The sequence below is a fragment of the Phaethon aethereus genome (genome assembly GCF_964289735.1).
Source record: "Phaethon aethereus genome assembly, chromosome: 19".
NCBI lineage: Eukaryota > Metazoa > Chordata > Aves > Phaethontiformes > Phaethontidae > Phaethon > Phaethon aethereus.
Genome location: NC_138595.1, coordinates 821,932 through 839,067, shown reverse-complemented (window position 1 = coordinate 839,067; position 17,136 = coordinate 821,932). Strand labels below are relative to the sequence as shown.

Below are 17,136 nucleotides of genomic sequence, written 5' to 3'. Positions count from 1 at the left end.
AGCAAACCTGTGTGTAGGAGACCACGATGAATTTGAAAAGTCGCGTGTCTGTCGGTCACCTAGCGCGAGTGCTGGCCTGGTCAAGCTGTGCGTGCCGCCGGCGTGCGCCGGCAGGGACCAGGCAGCCTGGAGGCAGACGGCCGGGGAGCAGTGTGGGGCGCAGCGGGCTGCCCGGCGCAGCGGGCTGCCCAGCGCAGCCCTGAGCAGCTTCAGTAGCTGAAATCACCCACTTTGATGTTTAGTGCTGCTAAACAGATTTCAGGGCTGCCAAAAAAAGGAATTGCATTGGCTTCACTGCATCTCTTTAGGAACCAGTGGGACCAAAGTGATGCAGCTTGTCACAACCAGGCTGAGCTCCGTGTCAGGGCTCATCCTTCGGGCTCTGCTGGCTGACGGCAGTGTGGGGCTGGGGTAGGTGCCCTGTGAGCTAGAAAGGATGGGCCTGTTGGTGGGAATGGGAACTTTGGTTCTCAGCGACTCCAGATTTTGGCCCTGGGGACACTTTTGTCTGGTCCACTCTGTGTCTGTCTTTAATTCAGCTGTAACAGATGAAAGGGCTCACATGTAAGGCTAACGTCTGCTTTCAAGGCTGAATCCAAAGGGGGAGTGCTCCATTTTTTGTGTGTCCCCCCCCTCCAATAGCCCTTTCACTCTAAAAGCCCCAGGCAGGGCAATATGCTCATATTCATATCCTCCTATACCACCTTCACTGCTGGGTATTGCTCCAGCGATGCTGCAGAAGCCCCCCCAGCAACCAAACCTTGCCCAGGAGCCCGTTGCATCCTGAGCCTCCAAGTCTTTCCTGGCTCCCGGGACCCGGTCCCAGTTTGCAGTTTGCTGATGCGCTTCCCCTGGGCAGCGCCTATTCCTCCCCCTCTGCGTGGGAGAAGCGTGCGGGCAGGGTTGCAGGCAGGGCTGGGCGAGCTGAGCAGGCAGAGTTGCAGGCAGGGCTGGGCGGGCTGAGCGGGCAGGGCTGAGTGGGCAGGGCTGGGCGGGCAGGGCGGTCCCGTGCCGTGAGCTGTGCCGGCGTTTCGCGGGGCCCGCGGGTGCGCAGCGCCAGGCGCGCGCTGTTCCGCACCTCCCCGCGGCCGCGCTGGCAGCCGCGGCCGTTCGCGCGGAGCACGGCGGGGCCGTCACGGTAAGGCGCTGCGGCACTGGAGCGGCGGCGGGGCTGGCGCGGGGCGGCGCGGGGCCATCCGCGGAGACCCTGTCCCTGGGCTTACCCCGCGCGTGCCGGCCTGCGCGCAAAGGCCCGCAGGCTGCGCGCAGAGCCGCGGGAGCGCCGCTGGAAGCCATAACGGGTCCCGGCTCCCTCGCGGCCGTTCCGATACGCGACGACCACTTGTCGGCTTCGGGGCGGGACCGTGGGACCGAGGCCCCGGCGGGGCCGGCGCGGGGACCCCCAGCCTTGTGTGAAATGTTGGAAATTCGAAGGGGGCAGCTTCGGAGGGTCTCTGCGGCGCTCCGCTCCCGTGGCTTGGGGGTCGTGCCCGCTGCGCCCGGCTCTGCGCGGGGTCGCGCTCCCGCCTCCGCAGGGACCTCCTTCGCTGAGGAGACCCGGTTGTCCTTGCATTTGACAGAAAGAGGGCACAAAAATAGATTTGCTGGGGTGACCCGCCTCCCCTTTCTCCTTGAGTGAGATCGCAGCTTCTCTCTGCCGGAGACGCGGCGTAATGTCTGTCGCAAGGCAGAGCAGAGCGTTTCCCTTTATCCCGCTCATCCCGGTGTCACCCGGCCTGCGAGCCTGTCATCTGCGTCCCTGGAGCGCGCGGGACGCGAGATGGATCCTGCCAGGTGCTGCCGTATTTCCTCATCTTCTGCATATTCCTGGCTCCGCTGTTTCATCTAAGACCGCTTGTTGTTTTCGTAGCACAAGGGACATAATATCTGTCCGCGCGGCACGATTTACTGGGGGTTGGAAACGAGCCAGGGAGTCTAAATTCAGATTCGACAAGAAGTGTGATTCCAGCCAGCAGGCTCGCTCTCTGCATGCACCACGTTTAGCAGATATTTTGTTCTCTCTCCGATGCTGCTTCCTCCCAAAGGGCAGCTCATGATAACCATAGCAGCAGAACTGCCTTTTTTTCTTTGCTGATATTTGTTTTATCATCCTTCCTTCCTCTTCGTGGCTCAGCGTACCCACATGGTAGCGGGGTCCTGGGGGCTGCTCGGAGAGTCCCGCTGTTGCCTGTCATGTACCTGAAGTCAGATGCTCTGGCTGTCGTTAGCAGCTGCTGTGGAAACAGGAACAGGACTTCAGCAGCAACAGTAGGAAGAGACATTTTTTCCAGGAGCTAAAACCAGCTCATTCTCCCCCAGACCTCTTTCCAGTTTTGTGGGGGTAGATGAATCCCTGCTGAGAGTTAACATCTGCCTCCAAGTTGGATGCCAAACCAGAAAGAACTGTTCCTTGATTCTGAATTGAATCTAGCCCAGCTCTTTCAAAAACCACTCAAAATGGTGGAAAAATAAGGTGATACTGGCAAGATGTAGCAGGGTTTTGAAAAGCTTGAGTCCAAATTCTGTGTGTCTTGTTTGCAGTGTTTAGATGGAACCACGTACAAGTTTGGCCTTGAATCTGAGCCCTGATTGCTGCCTAAATCTAATCCTGTGCCAGCGCATATTGGCTTTGGGCAATCGCTGCTTAACCATATGCTGTTGGAGGGCTGGGGAGCCGGGCAGCGTGTCGGAGGTGAGAAGCCCCCGTGAGAGGAGAGTGCAAGGGCACACGCTGGTGCACCGAGCCCAGCTCCCTGCTGCTGCAGGCACCATCCCCTGTAATGTCTTCATAAACGTTGGTGTGCTGAGCCTCAGTTAGGGGTTTTTCCTTTTACTTCTGTTATTAGGAAACTGTTCCAGCGACTGTTTGTGTTAAAGATTAGAAACCTCCTAATTTCCAGCCAAATCATGTTCGGGTCTATCTCATACCCATGCTTTCCTCCCACCCCCATGTTTTGCCAGCCCTAGTTTTTAGTTTAAGCAGTTCTTTTTCTGTCTCGCCACAATTTCTTCATAGGCTGCAGTCGCGTCCCTTCCCCGTGTTTGCCGTGTGAATTGGGCCAAGTGCTCTCTGGTTCCTCTGGTCCAGCTGCGTGCCAGCGCCAGCCTGTCCCCGACCTGCGGCAGCCTCTGGCCCTCGGGGTGGGTGTGCGGCAGGCTGCCTCCCCGGGTCTGTGGGTGGCTGGACACGTAGGTGAAAACCAGCAGGAACAGGGTTTTGTCGGTTTTTGCCCTGACGCATCCTCCCTCCACCAGCCCCCGCAGTGCCCGGGTGAACGGGCGATGAGCTCTGCTCCTCCGAGCAGCAGCAGCCGGGGAGCAGGAGTGGGATGCACGGTGGATCTGCAGGTAGCCATGGTGACGGTGCCCAGGGCCCTGGCACTGGGCACGGCCAGCTGCCTGCCAGCTTGCCCGCCCGCCTGCAGCAGGGCTGCCGCTGGGCACGGGAGGGGGCACGCCGGGGCGGCCGTGCCTGCCCTGCCTGGGGCCAGGCTGTCCCTGGAGCGTCCTGAGCCAGGCACGCTGCCTGTGTAGCGCAGGTATGCACGCAGAAACCTTCGCGCCGGCTCCTCGGGCGAGGCACAGTGTATGTGTGGACACGGGCGCCTGCTGCTCCTCTGAAGCATCCCCTCGGGCTCAGCTGGCATGGGAAGGGAGATGGCTGGCAGGGGGGAAAACAGACATGCAGCACATCTGCCTGCTTGAACAGGCTCTTCCCGTTGAGAGCTTCTCAAGGGAATTTCGTCTTCTCGCTAGCAAGACAGAACGCTAAAACGGGTGGACCTGAGAAAACAAGCAACTCTGTGCATTGAATTCATAGCGGGCTGAGAAGAATTTAATGAGCTTGGAAGTCTGTGTGATGACTTTCTGTTCATAGCTCTGTGGTCAGACAAGATCTGTGTCCCTCTGCAGTAAAGGGCTGGGTCGTGTGACGCTGGGAGAAACCCATTGCTAATGTGCGTCAGGCTGGGTACCCAGAGAGCATGTGCGTGTCCAGAGCGTGAACGCTGGTGACGTTCTTGGTGCCGCAGGGTGCTCAGCAAACCCAGTTACCCCCAGGATGCCCGAAGGCAGCAGCCAGCAACCTGGAGGATTGTGTCCGACTCCCCTGATGCTGTGTGCAGAATCAGCTTTGGACGGATGGGGAGTTCCTTGCTCCGCATGGCGGGGGAGCAGGGTTTGCTCCTGAGTGTACAGCCTGGACCGGGCTTTCCTCACGTCCCCTCTGCACTGCCTGGAAGCAGCGAGATCAATACTGCAAAGAAAAGGCAGATTAGCATCGATGGACTTCAGACCCAGAGAGAGTTAAACACATTGATTTCTGCTGGTGTTACTGTCCTGAACCAACCCAGGCTTTGCAGAGCTTGGCCTTGTCTTCCTCCTCAGTGGTCCCGCGGAAGCGTTCGCACTCCTGCCAGGCTGAGCACAGTCCTTGCTGGCTCGTCCCAGGGTCCCACTCCCACCCACCACCAGCGGTCACTGGGATGTGCCTAACGGGGGGCTCGGGGACGGCCCTTTCTGTGGTCCCAAACTTGGCTGATCAGCGTTTGCCTGTTTGCGCTGGTCGTTGAGCTGCCTCGTTTAGGGAATGGATCCGGCCTCCCCAGCGCCTGGCTGCAGCCGCTGCGTGGTTTGGGAATCTCTTGATTGCGAGCAGCGGTGCTACCCCCGTTCCTGCTGCCCAAAGGTACACGCGGAGTGGGGATGCCTCCAGAGCCGCAAGGGCAGGAACCACCCCTTCTTCCCTGCGACGGCCGGTGGGTTCATCCTGCCGGGGCCATGGGTCCCCCAGCGCCAAAGCGTGGGGGACAGGGGTCCTGCCCTGCGCTGGGCTCGGTCGGTTGCTGCAACCAGCAGCCAGCAAGGTGCCTCCACCTCTGGGGTGGATCCGGCGCAGCCTGGGGCCGTGCGTGCCTGCCCCGGGGCTTTGGTAGGGTGGAAGGCTGTGGTGCCAGCCGTGCTGTTGCCAGTACCTTCAGCTCATGCCAGCCTCTCCCTGTAATGGCGTGCAAGGAGCCGGCCGGGGAGTGCGGGAGAGCCGCTGGCGGGGGCGGAGAGGAGCCGGCGGTGCTCCGGGCTGGATGCAGCCCGGTGCGGCTGCGTCATCCGACCTTTCTGTCTCCCTGACATCCCCCGCGCAGCTCGGGGCAGCAGCGCAAGAGCTCACTGGAAACCTGAAAGCTGCAGCCGAGACAGGGCTGCTCTGCTTCGGCCGTGGGTGCTACGGGGAGCACGGGCGCCTGGCCGGTGCTCGCGGCGGGGGGCTCAGCTGCCGCCTGTTGCTGTTGCTTTCCCGGGGTCCCTTCCTTCGTGCTGCGGTCCCCGAGTTACAGCCAGCTGCTCCCCGGGCCACCGGCAGCGCTTGTGGTGCAGCGCCTGGCTGCGGGGTCGGGGCTGGGCGTGCGTGCCCCTGCCACCACTCTGAGAGGTGACGTCTTGCAGGTCGAGCGGCGGCTTCCTCCAAGATCTGTCTTTTAGGCATTTTCATAGAACCGAGCAGGAGGAATCGGATCGCTTTGGGTGTAGGGATGAGTCCATGAGCCATTAGCGTTGGCAAATGGCCTTGAGGACGTGGAAGAGGAGCTGGAATGTGGCCTGCAGTGTGGACTGGGCGTAACCTTGGTCTCCAGAGACTCTCAGGCCTTATCCAGCACCAAAATCTGCCCTGACACCTAAATGTTGAAACATGCAGACCAGCAAGCTTGTCATCAGCCTGATAAAACGTCCGTGTCCGGGATGGAGGCGCAGCCTGCCCTTGTCCCCAGGGGTGTTCAGCGCACTCCTCCTCCCTCTTTTCTGTTCCTCAGGGTAGGAGCACCTGGAGCAGGACTGCCTTTCTTCAGAGGCTGCGAATAATTTACGTGGTGAACTTTCCTTTTCTGGCCAGCTGAGCGTTTCGCTGGGGATTAGCTCTTCGTTTCTGTAGGGATGTGTTCGCAGTTCTTGCTCTGTTCTCAGGCTGATCCTCCCAGTTAACGCTCAGGTGTACTGAGCCCTCCCTATTGACTTTAACAAGCGGGTTTTAGATAAGCAGGCAGCGCTGCGCCTGCCCCCAGAGCCCGGATCGGGCCGGTGGAAGGCGACGCTCCCAGTCCCCTGCGATGGGCAGCCCTGAGCCTGGTGGGGGTACGTTACGGTCTCCAGAGGCTCTCCGCAGCTTCCCTGTCCTTTGGCTGCAGCTGACGGCTCTCCCCCTCCCCAGCGCGGCGGCTGGGGCTGAGGAAGCCCGTGGCCGCCGGTTAGTGCTGCGGCCCTGTTGACCGTTGAGCAGTAAATAGCCACCTTTGAGAGCAAGCTGGGTTTTGTGGGAAGCTGCTGTTTAAGGCGTTGAGTTTCTCACTTCATTTCACTTCAGCAGCACCATAAAGGGGAGAAAATACTATTAAAAATATTCCATGCACTGCGTCAGAATTAATTCGGACACTGTTTTGCTTTGCTTTGTACGTCGAGGCTGATATGCATGGCATGTTCCTCCTGCCAGGACAAAATCTAATATTTCTGGGTGCCCACAACCTTCCTTAGAATTATTATAGAAAGATGAATTCCCTCAGCACGCTGCACGCAATATTAAAGCACTAATGATGCAATCAGTCTCTCTTAGCCCCAGTAACAAAGGAAAGAATTACGCTGCCCTTCCTGGGCATAATTCTGCTCTGCAGCGTAGGCTCTGGCTGCTGAGGAGACAGCCGGGCACCCGCGCCAGCCCCCTCCTCTGCCCGCGCCTGCCGCTCGTCCCTCGGCAGCGGTAGTGCCGTTCGTGCCGAGGGCTCGCGTGGGCAGAGGGTCAGCCCGGTGCTGCTGCCCGAGCCGCTCACCAGCGGTTCACCCTTCTGTGTCTGCTCAAATCGCCGGGCTGCTGCTGCGGGAGCCCGGAGCAGCCCCTGGCGTGGCCTTTCCGCAGCCCCGGGGACTGGAGCAGCAGGTACCGTCTGCGCTGGCTCCGCCGCGAAGGGTCCCGTGCTGCAGGCAGCCGGCGGCTGGTGGCCTGGCTAACCCGTGGGCGACTGGCGTGTCTGCGGGAGACCAGGCTGGCAGCTTCAGCCGCCCGGGAGGAAGGCGCCTTCGGACCCTCCTTTCTTCTGCACCGTCGGTCCGTGCGTTCGCCGGCGCTGTGTTGGACGGGCCTTTGAACGGCTTGGTTTCGGTGGCCTCGCTGGCAGCCGCAGATGCGGCGTCAGGGGCAGCTCGTGCCCTGCGGTCCCCCGGTAGCTGGTGGGAGAACAGAGCTGGGGCTGTGCAGAATTAGCTCGTGTTTCCTTTCGTAAACGGAACGGCAGCCAGCCGTTTGTGCTCGTTAAGCGCTAACGCCGCGCGGTTGTCAGCACGCTGCTGTCGGCGCAGCCTGACGCTCCCTCCCCGTTCTCGCTCTTTTGTTGTGCCTGTTTGGGGGTGCGATGGAGCCGGCCGGAACGCGGGCACCTCTCCCGCGTGCTGCTCCCCCCGCGAGCTGCTCCGGCGGTTCCAGGACTGGGGTTGCGCTCCGGGGAGCTGCAAGTGCCTGGTGCTCCAGCAGAGTTCGGCTTCGTTATCTGCTCGCGACGTGGCTCGCTGCCCCGGCTGTGCGGCACCCCCTCCCCGGGGGCACCGGCGGGGCTGGGGCCACTCACCGGTGCCGGGAGCGCGGCCGGGATAAGTCAGGGCGATAGGCTGCTGGTTCTGGCCGAGGCCCCTGGGAAATGTTAATTTTGGCTGGTGCAGATGGTGCCAAGGAGCCATCCTCCCCCAGGCCTTTGTTTCTTAATTTTGGCTGATGAGTTTTGATTTGGCTGTGCCTGCTCTGAAGGGAGGAGAGTGTCTTTTTTCCTTTCGATTTTGAGCCCAACTGTGTGAAATACCTCGGGGGGAAGAGAAAATGTCATTGCAGACAAACTGTTTCTGGACGCGCTCCCCGCGGTGGCGCAGGGACGGCGCTGATGGCATCCCCTGGAGCCGAGGGGGGCCGGTGGCCCCTGCGGAGTTGGGACCTTGGTGTGTTTTTAACCTTTGCCTGGTGCAAGTGCTGTCGGTTACCTGTATCTGCGGTGGCCGGCACAGTCCTTGGGGGCTGCCGGGCGCATGGGGATGGGGAGGAGGGAGAGCTCCGCTGCAGCCCCCGCCGGCCGCGGGCTTCCCCGGGCGCCGCTGCCGCGGGGCGAGGTGGGCTCCGCGCGGGGGCTGCCGCGCGCCTCTCCTGGGCAGCGGGAGATGGAGACGAGGTGCCGACAGCCGTGTCAGCGTCCTGCCCGGCCAGGCTCCGAAGGCCCGGGGGAGGTACGTGAATCGCTCTGTGCTCTGGCAGACCTGTCATGCCGACGAGGCCTAACGAAGACCTGCCAGGGTGATTTTGACGTGCTGAGTGTAAGGACCTCCCTGTCCGGCCTCGCCGCGCGTCTCCGCCGCCCTCCCCGCTTCCACGTTGCCTCTGACAGCTCTAAGCCAGCGGGTTCACGCACGGGCTGAAGCGGCAGGGCGAGATGCGGTACCTGGTGCTTACAGCGCTGCCAGCGCGCACGTTTAAACGAGGCGCCGGCTGTTTTCCTGGGGCTCTCCACGCCGTTTCTGCTGTGATGCCGGCTGCAGACCGGCGCTTCCCGTGGCTGCTGGCGCTACCTGCCGCCGCGGCTCGGCGTGCAGGGCCGCGCTGGGGCTGCGGCGGCCGGGCGCTGTTCGGACGCGCCGCGGCGCTCGGCCCTGCGGGGAGGCTCCCTGCTTGGATTTTCAGGCATGTGAATGCTGCGCAGCTCAGTAGAGCTGGGCAGAAATCAACTGGTATGAGCGTGAGAAAGATGTGGCCTGGGGGAAGACGAAGCGAGAGGATAACGTCACGCTGCTATTGATGCAGAGCTTTAACACAGAGCGTGCGGGCCAGAAACAAATGTGCTCCAAGCCAACGTCTGCTCCAAATATTTCATGGTACCTGAATTACAGCTTTCAAGCCTGCAGCGTGTCTGGGATCTTTTTTTATTTAAATAATCTCCTTAGGAGCTCTAAAATGCAAAGGATGTCCATCAGTTCATCCCTTTAAGGAGACACGGCTGTGGGCAGAAAAGTAGGAGTTGAAATAGCTGGATTTCAATCCAAGCTTTTTCCCGGGAGTCGAGTGATTTCTCTCTCCAGCTCCCTACCCCGCCCTCCTTTCACACATCAGACAGAATCCAAATTTCTCTCAGTTTAAAGATTTTGGTTGCTTGGATGAGAGTCTGGCTCCTGCAAGTGCCGAGCACTGGGCTAAGAGCTGCCTCAAGTCCCTCGGGAGCCGCACGAGCCAGGCGCTGCACAGCGGCGCCGAGTCGAGGGGACGTCGTCCGTGCGCACCAGGCGTTACTTTGCATCACCGCAGCAGGAGGTGAGTGTTGAAGGGGCTGAACCGGTAGGACCTTGGCGGTCGGAGGCTTTCTGCTGGCCTTGGAACAGCTGGGGCCCCGGGGAGCGAGCTTTGGGCTGCGGTATCTCGTGGGCACGGTGGGCGACGCGCAGGCGGCACCGAGTCCCACGGCCGTGCTGTGCTGGCTGCGGCCCCGGGGCAGCGCAGCCCCCGACCGCTGAGGGGTGCTCGGGGTTCCCACCCCTCCTCCTGCCTTTGACCCATGGACAGTGAGCCCCTGCTGCAGCCCAGGCCTGAGGGGGCACAGATGGGCGCTGGCGGCTGGTTTGGGGAGGTGGAGGGTGTGGGGCCGGGGTGGCTGGCCCGGGGCGCTCCATGCGCAGCCCGTGGCACCAGGCTCGCCCCCCCATGGGCTCTGCTGCACCCTGCGATGCCCGAGGGCTGATGCAGGGGACGATAGCCTGTTTTCTTGGGGCTTGATGACTGATGGAAGCTCATACCCAGCTAGAGGTCAGCATTTCCTTTTAAATGGAATTTCAGAAGCCTGACTCTGAAAGGAACCGGGCATTCTCGGTGGTGGTCAGGCTGCAGGTGCGCGCTTCGGCGTTACGGAGCTGCCAGGGAACCGGAGGAGAGAAAGCCTGCATGCTGCAGCTGCAGGGGGGCCGGGTGGGAGATGCCTCACCAGGCTCCAGGCAGCTGGGAATGTGTTTGCTGTGAGAGATGAGGTGATGGGAGTTTTTCTTATTGAGGTTTAATGCTTTTAGTGAGATGTCCCATGAAATTCACTGGGGGGTCAGCCTGAGGATCCCCTACCAGGGAGCCAGCCTGGTGCAGTGAATGCAGCGCTGCCATTTCGGGGACAGCCCAAGGAAAGCCACCCCAGGAGGGACACCTCCGCATTGCCACCAGTGATCCTCTGCACCGGTGGCTGGCCGGGCTGGCAGGCAGGGTGGGGGCAGCCCCACGGCACGATGCTCGTGGGTGACGCCGTGCTGGTGGCTCAGCCCTGACACCCATGCTGCCCACGCTGCCCACAGCTCCTGCCATTAGGAGAAATACGATATTTGCAGCGTAAGGTTGTGAAAAGCATGAGGCCACCAAAAAAAAAAAAAAAAAAAAAGGAAATGACTTTTCTTCTGGTGTTTGTATGTGTGCGTGTGTGCATGCGCTTCTGTGCTCGGGGCAGCTGACCGGGACGTGCCGGGGTCCCCCGCCCTGGCACAGCGCTGTGCACGCCGCCAGGAAGCACCCGCCGTGGCCGTCTTCCCTGTGGCTGGCACGCAGGTGCTGCCAGCCCCATCACCGCATCCCGCCATGGCCGGCACGCCCTGGCAGCACCGAGCCGCCACCATGTTCCAGAGGAAGCGCAGCGTCTCCTTCGGCGGCTACGGCTGGTGGGTGCCTTTCCTTTCTATCCCCCTTCGCTGCCGGGAGCGCGGTGCTGCACGAGGAGCTTTCCTTCCCTCTGCGGCTTCAAAGGAGGAGGCAGCACGGCGCTGCGGTGCGGTGTCCTTGCAGCAGAGCCCGTCCTGCTGCTCCGCACCGACTGGAGCACGTGAAAGTCGGGAAGGACCTTCTGCCCCCCATGCCTGCAGGGAAACCCGGCACAGCTTCAGTGGCTGGGTGCTGCTGTGCCCTGGCAAAGCCCCTCATGAGCCCCGTGGGTGCCAAGCGGTGAGGGGGGGCTCGCAGTGGGCTCCTGTGGGCACGTCACGCGCAAGAGCATCCCATGGCTCTCTCCCGACTCCTTTCTCTTGCTGCTGAGGACCCGCTGCCCTCTCCTCCTCCACCCGGGCGGCGATGCTTACGGGCACCCTGTGGCGTGCGCGGCGAGGTCCCACCTGGTCCATGGCAGGTTCCTGCGGCCATCGGCACCTCTCTGAGTCGTCCCTGCAGCGTCCGTCCTCGCAAAGCACCACGGCTGCTGCCCGCACCCTGGGTTCGGTGGGGCTGTTCGCTTCTCGTGTCCCTGCCCCTGAGATGTGTTGATCTGGAGGGAAATACTTTAAGAACGTGTCACTGTTCTCCCTCTGCCCTTCCTCCAGTTTCCCTCTCTCTAAGGTTTTTCATACCCGTTCCAAGTCTGTGCTGTGTGATTGTGATCAGGCCGCGGGAATTGACGGCCGAATCGGCAATTCGGTAATGATGGTGGCTGTTTGGCACTTGGGTGGGGGGTCGCTCTGCCTTCCCCTCCCCGTGCCACGGCAGCTGGGGCTGGGCAGCCGGGAGCCCGGGGGCTTTGGGAGGAGAGCTTGTGCCGGTGGGCTTGGAGCCGCTTGAAGCCTGCGGGGGGAAATGCTGAATAACCGAGATGGCTGTGGGACGGCAGCGAACTTGTCGAGAGTTTCGGCAAAGTCTCCTGGGAATGGAAGCGCACGCCTTAGTGAAGCCAAGTGTTTTGTCTCAGCTGGATTTTTTTTCTCCTTTACATAAAAATGGGAAGGAAGCACTCCGATAAACGGTACAGATAAGTTTTGTGAAATGTGGGCTCGCTTTGTGGCAGGGAGAAATGGCAGCTCTTGGGCAGCTTTGCCCCGCAGCCGCCGTTGGGAATGGTGGCTCTGGGGCCCCGACCGCGCCGGCCGCGTCCCGGAGCTGCTGCTGCTACAGCTTACCGCCGCGGTGGAGCGGAGCCGTCACCCCGCTTTGCGGGGGCGTTCGGGGCCACCCGGGCTTCGCTCAGTTGTTTTCCCTCTGCGCTTCAGCAGTTGCAGGGGAAAGATAACCATGAGCCGGAGTCATGCAGGAAAACATCTCCCGCTGGCTGCTTGTTCGGGGGCTGTGCCGCCGTCGCAGTCCGGGCTGGCGGGGAGCGGGCTTTCCCTTAAACATCGGCATCGCCGCCTGCACAGGGAGGAAGACGAGGGGGCACGGGGGCAGCTCCCAAGCGGGCGCAGGGCGCGAGACCCCGGGGGTCCCTGGGGAGGACGCCCCTCGCCGTCGCGTGTTGCTGGCGAGCGCCGCGTGCAGCCGGGAAAACACTTCCCCGGGCGTTCACGGGAAAGGAAGGGCCCTGCCGCAGCCCCGCACCTGCGCCTGCACCTTCTCGCGGCCGCCCGGGCCCACGGCCGGCACGCCCTTCCTGCGGGAAGCGCGCGAGCGGGCGCGCGGTGGCCGGGCACACCCAGCCGCCCCTTTCGGGAGCTGCAGTTGCTGTTTCCAGCCCTGCGCTGGAGCCTCAGTCGGCTTTTGGTTCTGTCTACCGGCTGCACCCGCGGCCAGCGGGGCGCCGGCGGGAGCGTGCTTGTCCTGGGGCCGACGCGCTGCCCTCGCCCTGGGACGTAGGGACGGACATCGCGGGCGACGCGAAGCCGTGGCGCGTGCAGCCCCGGGGGCTGCCACCCCGCTCCTGCTCAGCGCCCTGCCTGCACCCCCCTTCCGGCTCGCCGGGGCCCCAGTGACCCACGTGGGGTGCCGGCCTTGCCCCCCTCCTCCCGGGCCGTCGGCCCCCAGCGGGCGTCGGCTGCGCCTTTCCCGGGGCGCTGCCCTCGGCGGCGGTGGGGGGAGACCCCCCCTGTGCCGGTGCCGCCGCGGTCGGGGCGGCGCAGGGCCCCGCCGGGGCGTGGGGTGTTTCACTTCACCCCACCTCGGGAGCGGGTGCAGGGCAGGGCCTGGCGGAGCGGCTCGCTTAGTCATATTGCGACTGCGGTCGCCCCAGCGGAGGGTTTTCTTTCTTGTGTGGGGTTTTTTTTTTTTTACTGCCTTTTTTTTTTTTTCTTGCTACGAGGCCAGATAACGGCAACTGATTTTTCTTCCTGTGCTTCGGGACGAAGCTGCTCGGTGCAGCTCCCGGCCGGGGCGCGGGTCCCGCAGGAGCGGCCCGGCCGCCCACTGTGCCCGTGGGTCCTTTGCAGCTGTCGCCAAGCTCGGCGACAGCGACTCGCACCGGCACGCTTTGCCGTTCGACTCGATTCATGATGGACAAGGTCTGCGGGCGGGCGCGTTCGGGGTGAAGTGGCAGCGGCGCGTGCCCGGGGGCTGTCTGTAGGAGCGGTAGCGTGACGGCTCTCGGGGAGCGGGGCGCGGGAGCCGAGTTTGGGAAATGCCTGGGACGAAGCTCCCGTAGCCTTGGGTGGGCGGGAGGTGCCGGGGTTGAGCTGAGGGGGCTTCGCCCTCGCCCGTGGGGGCCGGGGACAGCCCACGCGGGGCTCCTGCCGCGTCTGCCCCGCTGCCTGCCCGGCGCAGCCTGTGGCGGGGCGTGCCAGGGATCCGGCCCCGCTGCGTCACCCATGGGCGCAGCCTCCTCGTGATAGAGAAGTTCAGCCTGGCAGGAGGGAGGTAAAGCTGCGAGTAGAGGGGAAACTGCATTTCTGCAGTCTTGCCGTGTCCTCTGTGATCACAGTGTGAAACAAGTGGGGCTTTGGAGGGTTTTTTTGGTGTTTGGTTTTGCTTTTTTGTTTGTTTGTTTTTTTTTTTTGAGATGAGGAATTAATTCCATGTGGCAGATAACAGAGCCGTTGCAACGACTGCCAAAAGACATCATTTTGCATTTTGAGACATGACTACGATTTGCATTAATTAATATTCACATGTCTGTAACCACAATATTTCTGTGGAGATAGGCATTTATTAGCGGTGCCAAATAAATAAGTGAAGCGACTGGGGACCCCGGCCCCACGTGAGCCATCCGGGCCTGGGAGCGATGGGGCTGCTCCGTGTTCCCTCTGCCAGGGCCTCTTGGCGCGTGTGCGGGTGCTCGCGGCGGCCGCGGGCAGGTGAGGGGGTACGGAACAGGGCGAGTCCGTGGCTGGTGCCCGGTGGGGACGGCGCAGCGCTGCCGGGGTGAGCCCGAGCTCATGCAGCGAGGCGGCACCCAGCCGGGTACGAAAATCCTGCACCTCGCTCTATCCTTGCTCCCTCCGGCTTCTGGAAAGGCTGCAGGGTCAAGTCTGTGGGGTTTGGTATGATCTCCCCAGCACGTCAGGTCTGTCACGGGTCTGGTGTCCTTAAACGTGTGGTTTGTGGGAGGTGGGAGCAGGGCTTTGGAGGGCGCTGGGACATGGGCAATGCCCTCCTCTGCTGCCCGGTTCACCTCTGGCATTTTGGGTGAGGAGGCAACGGTTCTCCACTGGTCACCACCGGGAAGTAACGGGGGGTTGCGTTTCGCTTGCTGCCAGGCTTCACTTTGGGTTAAATTTTGGTTGATTTTGTTTTCTGGTCAAGTCTTTCTGTGGTGATCATCGCGTCAGCCAGACCGATGGCACCTCCGGAGGGGACGCTGGGGCTGGGTTTGCCAGCAGCCCTGGGTCCCGAGTCGGGAGGAGGGACAGCCCTGCCATCTGCGCCCCGACCCCCCGCACCCGCAGTAACGCGCTCCTCTGCTTTCTCCCCAGGATCGACAAGACAATGCTCGCCAGCCTGAAGATCAAGTGAGTACCTGCACGTAAAGCGATTTCCCTGTGAGATACGTGGTGCCGAGAGGCGGCTTTGTGCGTGGAAGGTGCTTGCTTTGTTAGCTGGGCTGTCGTCCCGGTGCCAGCTCTGCGCGGTGGCAGACCAGCCGTATCTGCCAGTCCTGGAGATGCGTTCGTGCACGTCACACAGCTTGTTCTCCTGTCAAGTCCAGAGTGATTCAGGCACTGGGTGATTACAGTGACATTACACACAACCGCTGTGTGACCAGTGGGTTAAGCTACGCACGGTGCAATTCCCGGGGTGGGAAATCGGCAGGACAGATCACCACCGAGCTGCTGGCTGTGAATTCAGTGACGTCTGGCAGGTTTTTTTGCTTTGTTTTTGAATCTTGCTGTCTGGAACGGGGATGGGTGTTGGTGGGATGAGGGGTACCCTGTGCTTATTACCCAGCCCCGGCTCCCGTGCCGCTGGGGGGCTCTGGGCATTGCTCTGGAAGGGGCCAAGATGCTCGTGGGGCCCAGGAGGGTCCCTGAGACGGTGGTGTTGCCTGGTGGGTCCATCTCTGGTTTCCCGTGGACTTGCTGAAAGCTGGTGGCAAGGGCTGTGTGGCTCCTGGCGAAGCGGCTGCGGGGCCAGATCCTGCTCTGTAACGGAGCGAGGGGTGCAGGATCACTGCCCCTGCCGGAAAGTCTCAGCCGCTGGATGGGAAACGGCTGGGAATGGCGGTACTGATGCTCGCTGTTCTGCCGGCTGCCTGGCACCTGCCTCCCCGAGTTGGGGGTTTTCCACGGCAGGCGCGTGGCTCCGGTGCTATCGGAGCTATTTCTATAATATAGAAATATTCTGGCCAAGCTCCCTTGAGCTCAGGGTAATGCGTATGGGTAACGGCTCATGCGGTTTCCCTCTGTAATCATTACTTGTGCAAATTATTCATTAATGGAAAAGTGTACAGAAGCCTTGGGGGGCCCTGCTGCCGGAATGAGCCGGCAAATGCCCGCTGTAAATAGCACAACAGAAGCGCTGTTGCTAAGCTCGTTGCTCAGGTTTTTGCTGAACTAATGAGAAGTTTACATTAACGTTTACCACTTTTGGGAGGAGGGGTATCTCAGTAGACTTTCCTTTTCCCTGAGAAGGGAACTGCTCCTTGCACGCTGCCGTACGCCGTGCCCTGGTTTTGTTTCGGGGCCTGTGCAGCACTTCTGCTGCAGAAATACCATTTAACCTCCCTTCCCACCATGCCAGGCGGTCAGCGCCGCGCTCAGAGCGCTGTGCCGCTGCCGCGGGATGCGCCGCCGCCCTCCTGCCCGGGCAGGGCTGAGGGTCCGGGGCCACGTTTCTCTCTCCCTCGCCCCTGCCCCGGCCAGAGGAGGGGGTTTGCTCCAGGCATTTGATGAGCATCCACTGGGCTTGTTTTATCCCCGCTATCTGCAGCTAATGTGTTCCACAACCTCAGAACGCTTCTGGTTTGGGGACGGATTGCTTCATTAAATGGTTCTGTAACTGGGGCCCAGCCAGAGCCACATTAGATATTTGTAAAAGCTTTTAAAATTAAAAAAAAGGAAGAAAAAGTTTTGGTTTTCTAACGCCCTCTTATTACTGCTGCAGCCTTCTGGCTCACATACCAGGCGTAGGCGATTTTCTTCGCTGTGTAGCTCGATAACAAAAAGACAAGCTGCTTTCTGCAAGCCAGGGAGCACTCGACGAAGCCTTGTGCGTGCCACAAACATCAACGTTGACTTGCAGAAACCTGGCAGGGGAGGAACAGCGCGTGGTGGTGGATGCGGCCCCGAGCTTCCGGCTGCGGAGGGGGTCCCAGCGCGGCTGGGGGGCTGCAGGAGCCCCCGCCCGAGGCTGCCCCTCGCCCCTGGGGTGAGGACTGTCCGCTGGGGCAGCATCGAGCCCCTCCGTGCCAGGGGAGCGTGGTGGAGGGGAGGCGTGGGCTGCGTGTCCCGGCGGGCTCTCGGCGCGACAGCGAGGGGTGAGTCCTGTGCCAAGCCGGTATTCGGTGAAACCAAGCGCGGCAGCGGGAGGGCCCGAGCGAGGCACGGGGCTGCGGGACACTCCCCTGCTGCTGCTGCTGCTGTCGTCCTTCGTCGTAATAAACTCGCACATGCAGGTGGCACCAGAGCATCAAAGCGGTTTTCCCTCTGTCTCTCTCTCCTTTTTCTTTTTTAGTTTGGGTTTCGTTAGTTCCTATGGTAACCATGAATATGTCTGAGGGACTTGGAGCCGGAGGGAATAAGTAGACATTGCGGAGTTGGAGTGTCGGGAGAGGTGACGGATGGAGAGCCCTGGCGTCGCGGTCGGGGGCTTGGCTGGGCCCCTTCGGTGACGGGGAGGTACTGGGACCGCAGGCAGGCAGGGCGGGTGCTGCAGAGGACCAAGCATCCCCGGGCTGCTGCTGAATGGCCGTGTTTGCTGCTCGGCCTCGGAAAAGCCCAGGAAGCTCTGGTGAGTTCTGGCTCTGCCTCTGG

The 17,136-nt window shown here is 61.7% G+C and overlaps 1 protein-coding gene across 1 annotated transcript in view; it reads left to right on the top strand.

Annotated features, from left to right (window-relative positions):
• RAP1GAP2 (RAP1 GTPase activating protein 2) overlaps window positions 1-17,136 on the top strand; it is a gene marked incomplete at both ends in the record, with an annotated part of 76,242 nt that overhangs the window by 4,919 nt on the left and 54,187 nt on the right. Inside the window, one exon of the mRNA XM_082008710.1 lies at window positions 14,641-14,676. Coding sequence (XP_081864836.1) covers window positions 14,641-14,676 — 36 coding nt within the window. The remainder of the gene's footprint in view (window positions 1-14,640; window positions 14,677-17,136) is intronic.